The sequence below is a fragment of the Falco punctatus genome (assembly GCF_963210335.1).
Source record: "Falco punctatus genome assembly, chromosome: 3".
NCBI classification, from domain to species: Eukaryota; Metazoa; Chordata; class Aves; order Falconiformes; family Falconidae; genus Falco; species Falco punctatus.
Genome location: NC_137582.1, coordinates 61674725 through 61687321, shown reverse-complemented (window position 1 = coordinate 61687321; position 12597 = coordinate 61674725). Strand labels below are relative to the sequence as shown.

At 40.8% G+C, this 12597-nt stretch overlaps 1 protein-coding gene across 15 annotated transcripts in view; it reads left to right on the top strand.

Moving 5' to 3' along the window:
• The window catches only part of PIEZO2 (piezo type mechanosensitive ion channel component 2), a 314755-nt gene that overhangs the window by 287725 nt on the left and 14433 nt on the right, over positions 1-12597 (top strand). For 13 of the 15 annotated variants that reach the window (XM_080379006.1, XM_080379005.1, XM_080379004.1 and 10 more), the window contains 9 exons: positions 1216-1383; positions 3972-4364; positions 5726-5984; positions 6492-6674; positions 7101-7353; positions 8090-8222; positions 8623-8770; positions 8887-9101; positions 11185-11343. In XM_080379006.1, the coding sequence (XP_080235132.1) occupies positions 1216-1383; positions 3972-4364; positions 5726-5984; positions 6492-6674; positions 7101-7353; positions 8090-8222; positions 8623-8770; positions 8887-9101; positions 11185-11343 (1911 nt within the window). The remainder of the gene's footprint in view (positions 1-1215; positions 1384-3971; positions 4365-5725; positions 5985-6491; positions 6675-7100; positions 7354-8089; positions 8223-8622; positions 8771-8886; positions 9102-11184; positions 11344-12597) is intronic. The other 2 variants (XM_080379011.1, XM_080378999.1) reach the window with 1 other exon arrangement.

The window sequence follows — 12597 nt, the reverse complement described above, 5'->3', positions numbered from 1 at the left end:
AGCTAACAAGACCAAAGTAACACAGAAAACGCCATTGACCTTCCCTTCTGACCTCTTTCCCAATTCTTTGTGCCCCTGGACAAACATAATGCTTCTCAAGGAAGCAAATACCCTGTTGCCACTGCTCAGGTGTAACACAGATGGACTCAAAGAAGAAAAGTAGAGTGTAAATCCTGCATTTTGGGTCCTTTCTTCTCTCATTCTATCTGAAAGACTCAGACAGGTCATTGCATGTGTTAAAACACCAGTTACCTCAAATTATTTCATAGACATCTGTGTTTTCCAAAGATTTTTACAGGAGAATTAATTTTTACCTACCATATGTCATTAATGTATTTGCTTCTTTCCTGTTACTGTTATATGCTTGTATTTAATTATGTACATTCTTTCTCATAACTCGTCCAGTTCTTCTCTCCAGTAACACAGAAATGCTCAATGTATGGTGTATGTCTCTGGTGCCCTGTTGTATTGATAAGTGAAAGGAGATAAGGGTTTATTATATCTGTTCTTTCAAGAGATGCGTGTTACCAATTTTGAAATAGTTTAAAGCTGTGATTGAAATAAATGAAATCTTCTGGAAATAATAATCAGGATTTACTACTAAATATCAAAATAAAAGCCATCCCATGCAGAGCAGGTTATATTTAGCATGCATCTACTGGCTAAGTAACTTACCCTATTTGGCTCTTTGGTTTGGAAAGTGGATTAGCCAATGTCTGACAGCTATTTTTCTATTTGTGGAATATGAGCTTGTTCAGTTTTAAGAGCTCTTTTAGGAAATTGGCTTGTACCTGTGTAAAAATTCAGCACAGTATTTCATTAGTAAAATAGAATTAGTCCAGAGGAGGTCACTTCCCAAAACATTTCTGTGGAATTTGGAAACTTAGGGGGGGAGCAAAGAAAATGAAACCTCCTCACGTATGTTAAGTTGGTGCTCCTGGAAAGCATGTAGAGCATTGTGTTGATTTCATATCACTTTAAGTAGTAAAAAGGTGGGAGTTAGCCTTCTATAGCCCCTATATGAATACGACCATGAGAAATCTGTGCATAGCAATGTGTTTACATGGTGACTCTGAAAAATCCTTATCTTCTCTCTGAACGTTTTCTCTCTGTGTCAGTGTTTTTCTGCATGGCAAGCATATTTGTTTACTGAACCATGTGTATAGTAATATCGTTTGTATTTAACACTGTCTTTATAACTGTTTGCGCTGCTAGCTGCTACACTGAAGCAACCATGCTGTTCTCAAGGCAGTCAACCCTTGATGATTTAGATGGACCAGACACTGTTCCTAAAACAAGTGAGCGCGCTCGACCTAGGCTTCGTAAAATGCAGAGCATGGATATGTCCTCCTCATCAGCTGACAGTGGCAGTATAGTGTCAAGGTGCTTAACTCATGCATGCTTTGTTCACTCATTTACCCATACCATTATACTTACTGCAGTGTACATAAATTTGCATTTGCAGATACGTGGTGTACAGAGTGGTTTGCATGGTTAATGGAAGCTTTACTCCCTTCTGTGTTGTGGCACAATTCTGAGGTTCAAAGTCAGGGTCATAATGTAGGACTCACTTGCTGTTTCACTTCTTACTCTGGTTTTTGTTTTGTTTTGTTTTTCATCCTTAATTCATATATTTTTAAAAGTTCTTCCGTTACATTATGCTGGCTGTCTAAAACCAGGCTAAAGTCTGTATTTATTCAGTTAGAAAAGAGTCTGATTTTCTGAGTTATCAAGCTGATGGTTGTTCATATTAGAATTGGAAGCTGGAAGTGAAGTTTCTCAGCTAATCAGTTATCCTAAATATGGACTTCAATGTCTAATTTTAGAAACTAAGATAGGCAGTTGGCCTTGTTCTTTCAGTTTTTAGTTTCCCCTGTATAGGAAAGATTGCTGAATATGTTTTCATTACTGTACCATTGATTTACAGTCTGTGAGGTGTTAGAATTTAAAAAAGGGGAAACAGCTATGAAAAGATAAAGAATAATATCAATATCCAGTACAAGAGAGAACTATTCAGACCCATTTGCTCACTTTTTAGCAGGTAACACCCAGAGTTTTATATGACATTGGGAAACAGTGTATCGACTAGTGTTATAAATATGAAATTTTATGGCATATTAGATCATTCTTTTTCAGCATTTAAAGTGTTTTACAAATTTTTGGTGTTGATCGGTTTTGAAATGATGGGATTTTGCGCTTTTGTGCATTTTAACCAGAATGAGTGCTACCATGACTCATTGAAACACACATCCTAACAATAGAGTAGTGTTACATGTTCTAATTAAAAGTCTGCTAGAAATAAAGTGATCTAAGGTAGCCACAATAAGTTCAGAAGTGATGTAAAAGAAAAAGAGATGGAACTTCATTTTTAGTTTCAGCAGGAGATGGTAGTGCCAGCTGGCTTTGCCAGTGCCAGTTTTCTGTAAAAGGTCATACTTCAGGTGAAAACATGGTCCCATTCATTTCACAGGAGCTATGTGAAACCTGGTTTATCTCTGTTGAGATACAAGAATATGCAGCCAACAAAAGACTATTGCCTGTTGTCTAACTTATGGAGAAGGACTGGAATGGAGGCTAAAAAGAGGAAGAGTGATGTTTGAGGGGAGAGGTGAAGAAATACTTGCAAAGGATTAAAAGGGTGAAAGCAAAGCCAAGACAATATTTTTCAAATTACGGTGTCCAGATTCCCATCTGGTGTCATCAGGCTGCATGAATTTACATCAGTTGAGACTGTTGCAGAGCACAGAGCATTAAGAGAGAAAATGCTTATGTAGTGATGCATTCAGCTCTGGGGCCACCATCATAAGGACATGGACCTGTTGTAGACAGTCCAGAAGAGGGTCACAAAGATGACCAGAGGGCCAGAGCACCTCTTGTATGAAGACAGGCTGAGAGAGTTGGGGTTGTTCAGCCTAGAGAAGAGAAGGTTCCGGGGAGACCTTATAGTGACAATCCAGTACCTAAAGGGGACTTACAAGAAAGCTGGAGAAGGACTTCTTACAAGGGCATGTAGCGATAGGACAAGGGAGAATGGCTTTAAACTGAAAGAGAGTAGATTTAGGTTAGATATATGGAAGAAATTCTTTACTGTGAGGGTGGTGAGGCACTGGGCCAGGTTTCCCAGAGAAGCCGTGGATGCCCCATCCCTGGAAGTGTTCAAGGCCAGGCTGGATGGGGCTTTGAGCAACCTGGTCTAGTGGAAGGTGTCCCTGCCCATGGCAGAAACTAGATGATCTTTAAAGTCCCTTTCAACCCAAACCGTTCTATGATTCTGTGACTCCACGCAAAACTGAGAATAACCAAGGTGAACAAGCAGAGAACTGAACAGAGTGAATAAGAACAATTGAAAAAGAAAATAGGTACATAGAGAAGAAAAGCAGGCAGGTAAGTTAAAATGAAGACTGTATGGAAGAACATAGGGCAATCTAAAGGTAAGCAAGACACCCTGTTCCTGGAACAGTTTTGTAATCTAGATTGTATTTCTCCATGTTAGCAATTTATTTGTTCTTTATTTGGAATCAGAATTGATGTGTGTGTTGAGCTCATGTTCCAGTTGTATAAAGCACCCATACGGTGGTGGTGAAATGCACCATGTTTAGAAGGAACCCAATGGCTGCCTATCATTTACCATGGAGCATGCTTTAAGTAGATGTAATAGTAAGTCCTGATTCGGGTCAGAATGTGTTTGAACTACCTTCAGAAAGTTAGTGTAGTTCCTCTTGATGATGATATTAGTTTGCCCTTTGCTGGTGTGAGAGTGAATCACTGTGAGTTCACTGGGACATCGTTTAGGGTAATCTGTGTGAGAGGAGATCACAGTGATACATTTACTACCGGATTTCATGAACTTTGAAGGCCTGGGAATGTGATGGGGTTGCTCAGCTGTCTACGTAAAGGTACAATTAACAAACTTTGCCTGGTGGTGAGCCTGTTAAGCCTCAACTCCCTGTCTCTCCGTCCATCCCCAACAGTGAACCTACACAGGTCACCATGCTCTACTCTCGTCAGGGGACAACAGAAACCATTGAGGAGGTAGAAGGGGAGCATGAAGAGGAAGGAGCTCATCCTGCATCAAGGCCGGAGGAAGAGGAGGTGGAAGATTATAGCCTGGGTTCAGAAGGAGCTGCGTATACTCCTGATACAGATATGCCGTTGTACTCCACCGTGGATAGCAATGCAGAAGCTCCACCTTCCTATAGCAAAGCTGTCAGCTTTGAACACCTTCCCTTTGGCTCCCCAGATGACTCAGCTGGTAAAAGCCTCATGATGGTGAGCCCAGACGACAGTCGGACAGACAAACTTAATGATACGATACTCCCTCCATTGACACACGAGCTAACGGCTAGTGAGCTGCTTCTCAACAAGTAAGGACCTTCAACAGGGAAAAATTCTTGGTCCCAGTCTGTGAAGTTTTGTCATTTACTTTGGGATTTTTGTCTTAGAACTAGCTTACAGTTTCTGATACAGACCTTGTGCTAAGTTTGATTTAAGGGAAGAAGTTAATTCCCTGTGCAGCTGTTCTAATTACAGATTTCTAAAATTATTCAAATAAATGTTGGAAAGAATCTCCACTTCATCCCTAGATGCCATCCCTAATTGTTCCAATTAGCATCAGATTTCTGTGCTGCAATTGTCATGGGGTCAAGGGCTTTTCTAAACATCCCTTGTGGAGAGGGCTTCTCTGCTCTAGGCATCTGTGATTTCAAATAAGTTTCCTCCAGGGCTCTCTGGGAAAATGTTTCTACTTTAATTATTTTTGATTGCTGTAAAGGAAACTCTGACCTTTGGCAGAGCTTTTCTTTAAGCCAGTAGGAGCTGAGGACTATGCAGAGAGACCACCTAGCTAAGTACTTTCATAAGGCTTGCTCCTCTTTTTGCCTCTCAGGCACTCTGCTCAGTAGCACAACCAGCACGGAGGTGAGGATGGTGCTCCTGCTCTTCTTCCTCTGCTTTCTGGCCTAACTCAGCTAAGGGAGAGCTTCCTTGAATGCAAGGATGAAATCTTAAACTGTAGAAATGCCTTTCAGCCTGACTGCTAGAGAGAGAGAGGCTGTGTGGATCTGACTTTGTAGATGCAATGTCTTTTCTTCTGGTTTTCCATAGTCATTTTTGCTTTTTTGTGAGACCCCTTCTCAGGCCAGGGCACTCTTTATGAAAATCAAAGTGAATTGTGAATGTATGTGAAAGTCATGTAATGATTTCTTGCTGCCTTTTGTATTTATTTGAATTAGGTAAAGGGGAGAAGATCGGGCCCATCTAATGCTCAAGGGCAATTGTTACACTCTAATCTTATGTCAGAGGACTATTCATAATGTACATCTCCTGATGGACCTCTGGAGTTTCTCTAAATTCTCATCTCTATTGATAAATCAGATATGAATCCAGACAGGGCCACACCAGCATGGTGTGATTTACATGAGATATATGGGTTTGGCAACTGTAGGAAAGCAGTACTGGTAGAAGTTCTTAGGCCAAGCCAACTCTCTGGGTAAATTAAAAACCAGCAGAACAGTGCTTCTTGTTATTTTGCCTGAAATTCTTGTTTTCTGAGCTTAGAATAAGGCTATTTTTTTATAGTAGCAAATCCTATCTTTTTTCCCTTTTTTTTTTTTTAATTGAACTCCGCAGCATGATTTTATAGTTTTTCAAAAGGAAAAATAGTGATTTAAAAAGCAGCTTTTGTGAAATTAATTTTCATTTAATTTATGGTACTCGCTCCTCACAGGATGTTTCATGATGACGAGCTGGAGGAGTCAGAGAAGTTCTATGTTGGTCAGCCTCGAGTCTTGCTTCTTATTTATGCCCTGTACAATACGCTGGTGGCTCGGTCAGAAATGGTGTGCTATTTTGTGATCATTCTTAACCACATGATCTCTGCCTCCATGATAACTCTGGTGCTTCCCATCCTTATATTCCTTTGGGCCATGCTATCTGTTCCTCGGCCAAGCAAACGTTTCTGGATGACAGCCATTGTCTACACTGAGGTATGCTACTGTTTTTTCAACCCCACATCTAACAGAAAAGTTAAGTTGTAAGCTTTGCATGGTTGCTTTTCTGGATTTGATGTCTAGGATCAGGGGCCTTTGGACCTTCATATTAGTATAAGTATTTGCTAAAGTCCTCAGCAACTTCTGTGGTATGAAAAGGTCTCATTTATGTTTTTCTTAATTGAAATGAGCAATAGTCTTCCTGGCATGTAAAGCAGTTATCACAAGAACAGAGCATCTGCAAACAGCTACCATGTAATTGCTAATCAAGAGACAGTATACACTGCTTGCAGTATCTCAGGTACCACTGAACGTCGTCTTCTGGTAAACGTTGATTGACTTTATTACTGAGGAAATGTGAACTGTTATTCCTCTGTAGCAATGAATGTGCTTGTTTATCTTCTCATAAAGCTGACAAAGTAGTAATTTCTCCCCTCTTAATGTCATAAGGCTATTATATCTGCCATGCTTATAAAACCCTAAGTGTGTTGTGTTTCTGAACAGGTGGCCATTGTCATAAAGTACTTCTTCCAGTTTGGCTTCTTTCCTTGGAATAAATATGTGGATTACACAAAAGATAAACCTTACCATCCGCCCAATATTATTGGCATCGAGAAGAAAGAGGGTTATGTGCACTATGATCTTGTTCAGCTCCTTGCTTTATTCTTCCACAGATCCATATTAAAGGTAATCTGAGTTCATGTAATTTTTTATTTTATATTTAATTTTTAGTTTTAATTTTTTAGTCATGCATGTGATATAGGAAAGTCACTCACTTGGATATTAGGAAAAATTTCTTCACTGAAAGGGTTGTCAAGCACTGGAACAGGCTGCCCAGGGAAATGGTTGAGTCACCATCCCTGGAGGTATTTAAAAGACAGGTAGATGCAACACTTAGGAACCCAGTTTAGTGGTAGTCTTGGCAGCGTTAGGCTTACAATTGGACTTGATGATCTTAAAGGTCTTTTCCAACCTAGGTGATTCCATGATTCTGATATCCCAACACGATGAATTTCTCTTCCCCCTTGCGAACAGAAAACTGAGCTTAGCAATGCCTGTGATAAATACTGTGACAGAAATACAAGGTTGGAATGCTCTCTTCTTTTTGACTAGTGTCACGGATTATGGGATGAAGATGAGAAAGGAGACAGCTCCAGTAATAAAGAGGATACTGATGATGAGCTCTCTCTGACAGGAGGCAGGAGAGACTCTTCTGCCTCTTTGAAATCTGTCAATCTTGCAGCATCAGTGGAATCCATCCATGTCCATTTCCCCGAACAGCAGACCGCCATCAGGAGGAAGAGCTCCAGCAGTGTATCACAGCTTTCACACAGGTCCAGCTTCTCCTCACACAGATCTAAGAGAGGTAAATGTCATGGCATTTCGAGGAGTTGAAGACCAAATGCTCATTTCCCATAGGATCATCCTGCTGAAACCTTATGCCAGTTGCTGCGGAGATCCCAGAGGCTACTGAATGCTGCTGCTCCTCAGTGAGGAAATAGGATACGAACCGAACTATTTTCATGTTTGAACACACTCCAAGCTTTCTTAGAGTTTAAATGGAGAGCCGTACTTTGTGATTCATTATGTTTTTAAAATGACATTATACAAAAGCTGGGAAAGGAATGCTCAGTGTGGCCCAGATCCAGAATTTCTGGTTCAGCATAATCTCCTTCTAGAGGGAATGCAAAGCATATGTTTTTTTCATATCTACATTTGATAATACTTGAAGTGAGAAAAAGGTTTGATTAGGTATATTGAAACAGGTTACCTATCCCATCTCGTAAGAAGGACAGGCTCACTCTAGCCTGAATGTATGTAACCAATTGAGATGACTGTCAGATCAATCAAATACTTGCCTTTATCACTAGTCTTCTGTTTTTAGAGTTATTAATCAAGTCTTGATCTGCCAGTGATCAAACCTTTACTGGATGTTTTCAAGATTTTATCATATTGGAAAAACATAAGAATTCGTTTCAAAGCTTCTTTCAAATGTGGGGTTCATATATGGCATGGAAATCTCAAGATTTATTACTTTCTAGGTTTTGTATTTAAACTTTGATTTTGAATTAGCTTCCCTTTCCCTCCCTTTCTTTTTTCAGGAAGTACCAGTACAAGAAACAGCAGTCAGAAAGGAAGCAGTGTGTTAAGCATCAAGCAAAAATCTAGAAAAGAACTTCTTATGGAAAAGTTTCGTGAACAAATGATCAAAGCCAAGGCCTTTACAATTAAAAAGTGAGCAATGTGAGGAGTTGCATGGGTCTGGGGGGAGGTTCCAAACAGTAAAGCAGTAAAACATCATTTTAAAGAGAGCAGGTTCCTACTTCTGTTAATTCAAGGGGACGAATGGGTACGTATACAGTTCATTGTATGTGCATGCTTTCACTCCAAGTCATAAAAAAGCTGAGTACTCTGTGTGGACTTGGTTAGCTGTGTGTATTTCTACTGAACAAACGCTAATACAGTGGTTTAGAAGCCATCAGAACAAGGGACTGGTTTCTGTGGAGCCCTGTGAAGGCTGTCAGAGTAGATCTTAGATACCTTTAGAAACATTAATCATATCACACCCAGCCATTCTTTTCTTCAGTGCAAGTTACAGTGTTGTTAAATCACATTGTGGTCTATGTTGTTTTAGGACCCTCCAGGTGTATGTGCCCATCAGACAGTTTTTCTACAATCTCATTCATCCAGACTACAGTGCAGTGACTGATGTGTATGTGCTGATGTTCCTCGCAGATACAGTGGACTTCATCATCATTGTGTTTGGATTTTGGGCTTTTGGGGTATGTCACAGAGGCATCTATCTGTAAATCCTCAGTAGGATTTACATGTTGTAGATGCTAAGTATCATGTGAGTGTCCTCCTTTCCTCAACCACTCTGTTACATTTTCCTTTTCAGAAACACTCTGCAGCAGCAGATATCACCTCTTCATTATCAGAGGACCAGGTGCCGGAGGCATTTTTGGTGATGGTGCTTATTCAGTTTGGTACCATGGTGGTAGATCGAGCACTGTACCTCAAAAAGACTGTTATGGGAAAGGTCATCTTCCAGGTCATCCTTGTTTTTGGAATACATTTCTGGATGTTCTTTATCTTGCCTGGAGTGACAGAAAGGTATAACCCTTATAATCACACAATATGGGTTGAATACTGATGCTCTACCAAGTTGTTTGTATCTAAATTTGAGGTGGCTGTAGCTAAGCTTTGGAATCATGAACAGGTTTCTTCTTGGTCTCATTTCTAAGCAGAATGTTGGAGTGCCTTTCCACAGCAATAACTGTTCCCAACATAAGTTTGAGGAAGAATTAATTATATAAGTATATACAGAAATATTCTCAACTTAGGCTAAAATGCAAGCAGGTGAAAGAGAAGTTGCCTCTAATTGAGTGATTAGAGCCCTCAGCTGAGACAATGTTGGCCTCTGATTCGGTTCTCTACTCCCAAGACTACTGCACGCTGGTTCAGAAGAGTGAGTAGAAAATGTCTCTCTCAGAGTAACTTATATCACTTTCCTGGAATGTGTGAATGTGGATTTAAATATCGTTAGACTGAGGAGTGTCTAAAACCCATGTCTCTTCTGAAGAGCAGTTCTCCTCCCCTGCTACTGCCAGATGGCTCTGGAGGTGATGTGGAGGTGGTCACCTACTGTGTGAAATCTTGTATCACGTGCCTGTTCAGGTTCACACTCAAAATCTGACATTGCTCATTGCATGGCTCAAGGCAGTTGTCACCTCGGTCTGCACTGCAGAGGTGTTAAGGTTCACTCTCTAGTGCTTGGATAACTCCCCTCTTAAGATTTAAATTTCCTTGAAGTATTTACCTCGCTCCACTGACTGTACAGGGAAATTGAGTGTGTCACCTGAACACATTACACTTCATTAACAGTCAAGTTATTTTACTGGGAAAAAAACAAAATAGGTGCATAGTATAAAGACAGATTGGAAGGTCTCATTTCCTCTCACAACCAAATGTTTTCTTTTTTCCTCAATGCAGTAGTAATTGTGCCTCAACTTGAGGAAAAAAATGCATTTTTCGAGTGGATCTCCTATCTAATGTGCATTGAGAATTGATAGGAAACTTTTGGCTTGCTTTGGTCACTCGAAAGGCAATAAAATTATTTTGACTTTTTCTGTGTTTTTATGAAATTTATATCAAGTTGTTGATCTCAAATCTGCATTAGAAACCTCCTGTATTCCTTCTAAGTTAGGCTGATTCTTAGAAGCCCCTGAAAATTTCTTAATGAAAACAGTTTTGCAGGAAATAATTGAAAATACTGGATCATGTCCATCACAGGGCATCTCTTGCAGTTCTACCATGCTATTGAACTGCAGTCAGAAGTGGCACATGTTCACCAAGATGGTCAGGGGGATGGAGCACGTGATGTGGGGGGAGGCTGATGGAACAAGGTTAGTTCAGTCTGGAGAAGGGGAAGGGAAGAGCTGTGTTCAGCTACCTAATAAAGAGGGCATTGAGAAGAAGCTAAGCTCTTTTCAGATAGGACAAGAGGCCACAGGGTGGAAAAAAGGGACATTTCAGTTAGGTATGACAAAAAATCTTTTCACCATGATAGTAATCCAACAGTGGAGCAGGTTGCCTAGACAGGTTGTGGGGTCTCCATCCTCAGAGATACTCAAAACTCAAACGGACAGGTCCCTGAACCTGATTCAAGCAGGGGAGGCTGAAAAAGATGATCTTCAGAGGTCACTCCAGCTTAGATTCCTGTATGAGTTCATGACCTTCGAGGTGCCCCCATGAACACAAATAGCCATTAAAACTGTCTAGATTCAGTCCAGATGCCAGCCCTCCAAAAAGCCAAGAGAAGCAGTGTCTCCCCCGGGCTCACAGAGGGATGCGCCGTGGTGGGGTCGGAGGGCAGGCTGGCCTGTGTCAGGCAGCAAGGCACCTTCAGCATCCAAAGCGAGACTGCACTACCCCAGAGACCTCAGTCTTTGGCAAGCCTATTCCCAGTCTCTCTCCTGTCACCCTGAAGTCACAACAGGTGCTGTTTATACACTTTCTCATCCAGCGTCTTTCAAATACTGTTTTAACCCTGCAGTGGATTAAAAAAACCCTGCAAGGGCTTTTCACAGGATCTCAGGAAAGGAAAACTGTTAGGAGCACAAAACATTTCAAGCTAATTTGGTCATACACAGATACAAAACTCATCATTTCCCTTTATCTGTCTTTTCCATTACAGGAAATTTAGCCAGAACACAGTTGCCCAGCTCTGGTATTTTGTGAAATGCGTTTATTTTGGCTTATCAGCATATCAGATACGCTGCGGATATCCAACTCGTGTTCTTGGTAACTTCCTCACCAAAAGTTATAACTATGTCAACCTGTTCTTATTTCAAGGGTAAGTCTAGACCTACTGACCTCCTGCTTTCTTTTTTGATCTGTTATCATGAGATGCTGGGGTTATTCATGACTTCTTTTCACAGGCTGCTGGAAATGAGACAGTAAATTTTGCACAGGACACTCAGTATATGCCATATGTCCCCTGTAGTCCACAAAAAATCAATTTCAGGAATGCAAAATTCAGAAAAATCGGTCTCCTACTCTGCATCTAGAAGCCTGACACAGCAGTCAGCCGTTCAGGCCCATATGGAAGACACTTTTAACACTTCTAAGAAACCACCTCTGTGAACTGAGATAGGGGCCACACATTGTACTAGAAAACAGGTAATGTTATTTGCTCTGCAGTCCTAAAAAGCAGTAAGGCATCAAATCCCAAAGAGATCTTTGGAGCAGGTCTACAAGGTCTACCTCAGCAGGTGAGAGGAAAAAAGTGAAAGACAGTACACATAAGAAATGATATCCATGCATCAAAGAGTATTTCCTTTGTGTATCTTTTGAGAAGTGCTGCACATTTGAAACTCCCCAGGAGTTAGGAGTAACAGGTAACAAGTAACAGGCACAGCATCACCTCAGAGTGAAAGGTAGTGTTAGTGAGGCATACCCCACCCTTCATTTATGCTGCTACCATGATGTTGTGATTAAGCCTGTTAGAACTATATACATATTTCACAGAAAAAGCTGGAGTAATTTCAGCCTTTTTCCAATATTTGCAGTATGGGCTTGTTGCATTCCACTAGGAAAAGTTACAAAAGAAAGGTTTCTTTGCGTGAAATAGTCTTTGTGACCTGGCCAAGCAGAAAAGTGTGGGACTAAAGGGAATGATGTGTTTTGAACAGCTGCTATATGCATGTTGGTTTCCTGTTAGCTCACCTCTTTCTGGTGCTTAACCCTGACTCATAAAGCCCAATTCCGTCGGCAGCTGAGGACTGCCCACCTACTGCAAAAAAGCTGTGCACCACTTGATGTAAGGAGGTATAAAACAAATCCTCACCATCCTGTGGAAAGGATGTTCCTCTGCTCTGCTCACAGGTCAGAGGGATTTGGGGATACAAGAATGTCTCTCTCATACTATTCTGTCAGTGGCTCAATTACAATTACTGGGCATAATGATGCAAAAGTGTGTTCATGGCTCAACAAGGAGATCTAGAGGAACATGAGCTATGGCAACAGATACCACCCCCAAAACATCAGTACTAGCAGTGCAATCTCAGGATATGATTTTATTTGTGGCTGCAAAATCTCCCATTAAACT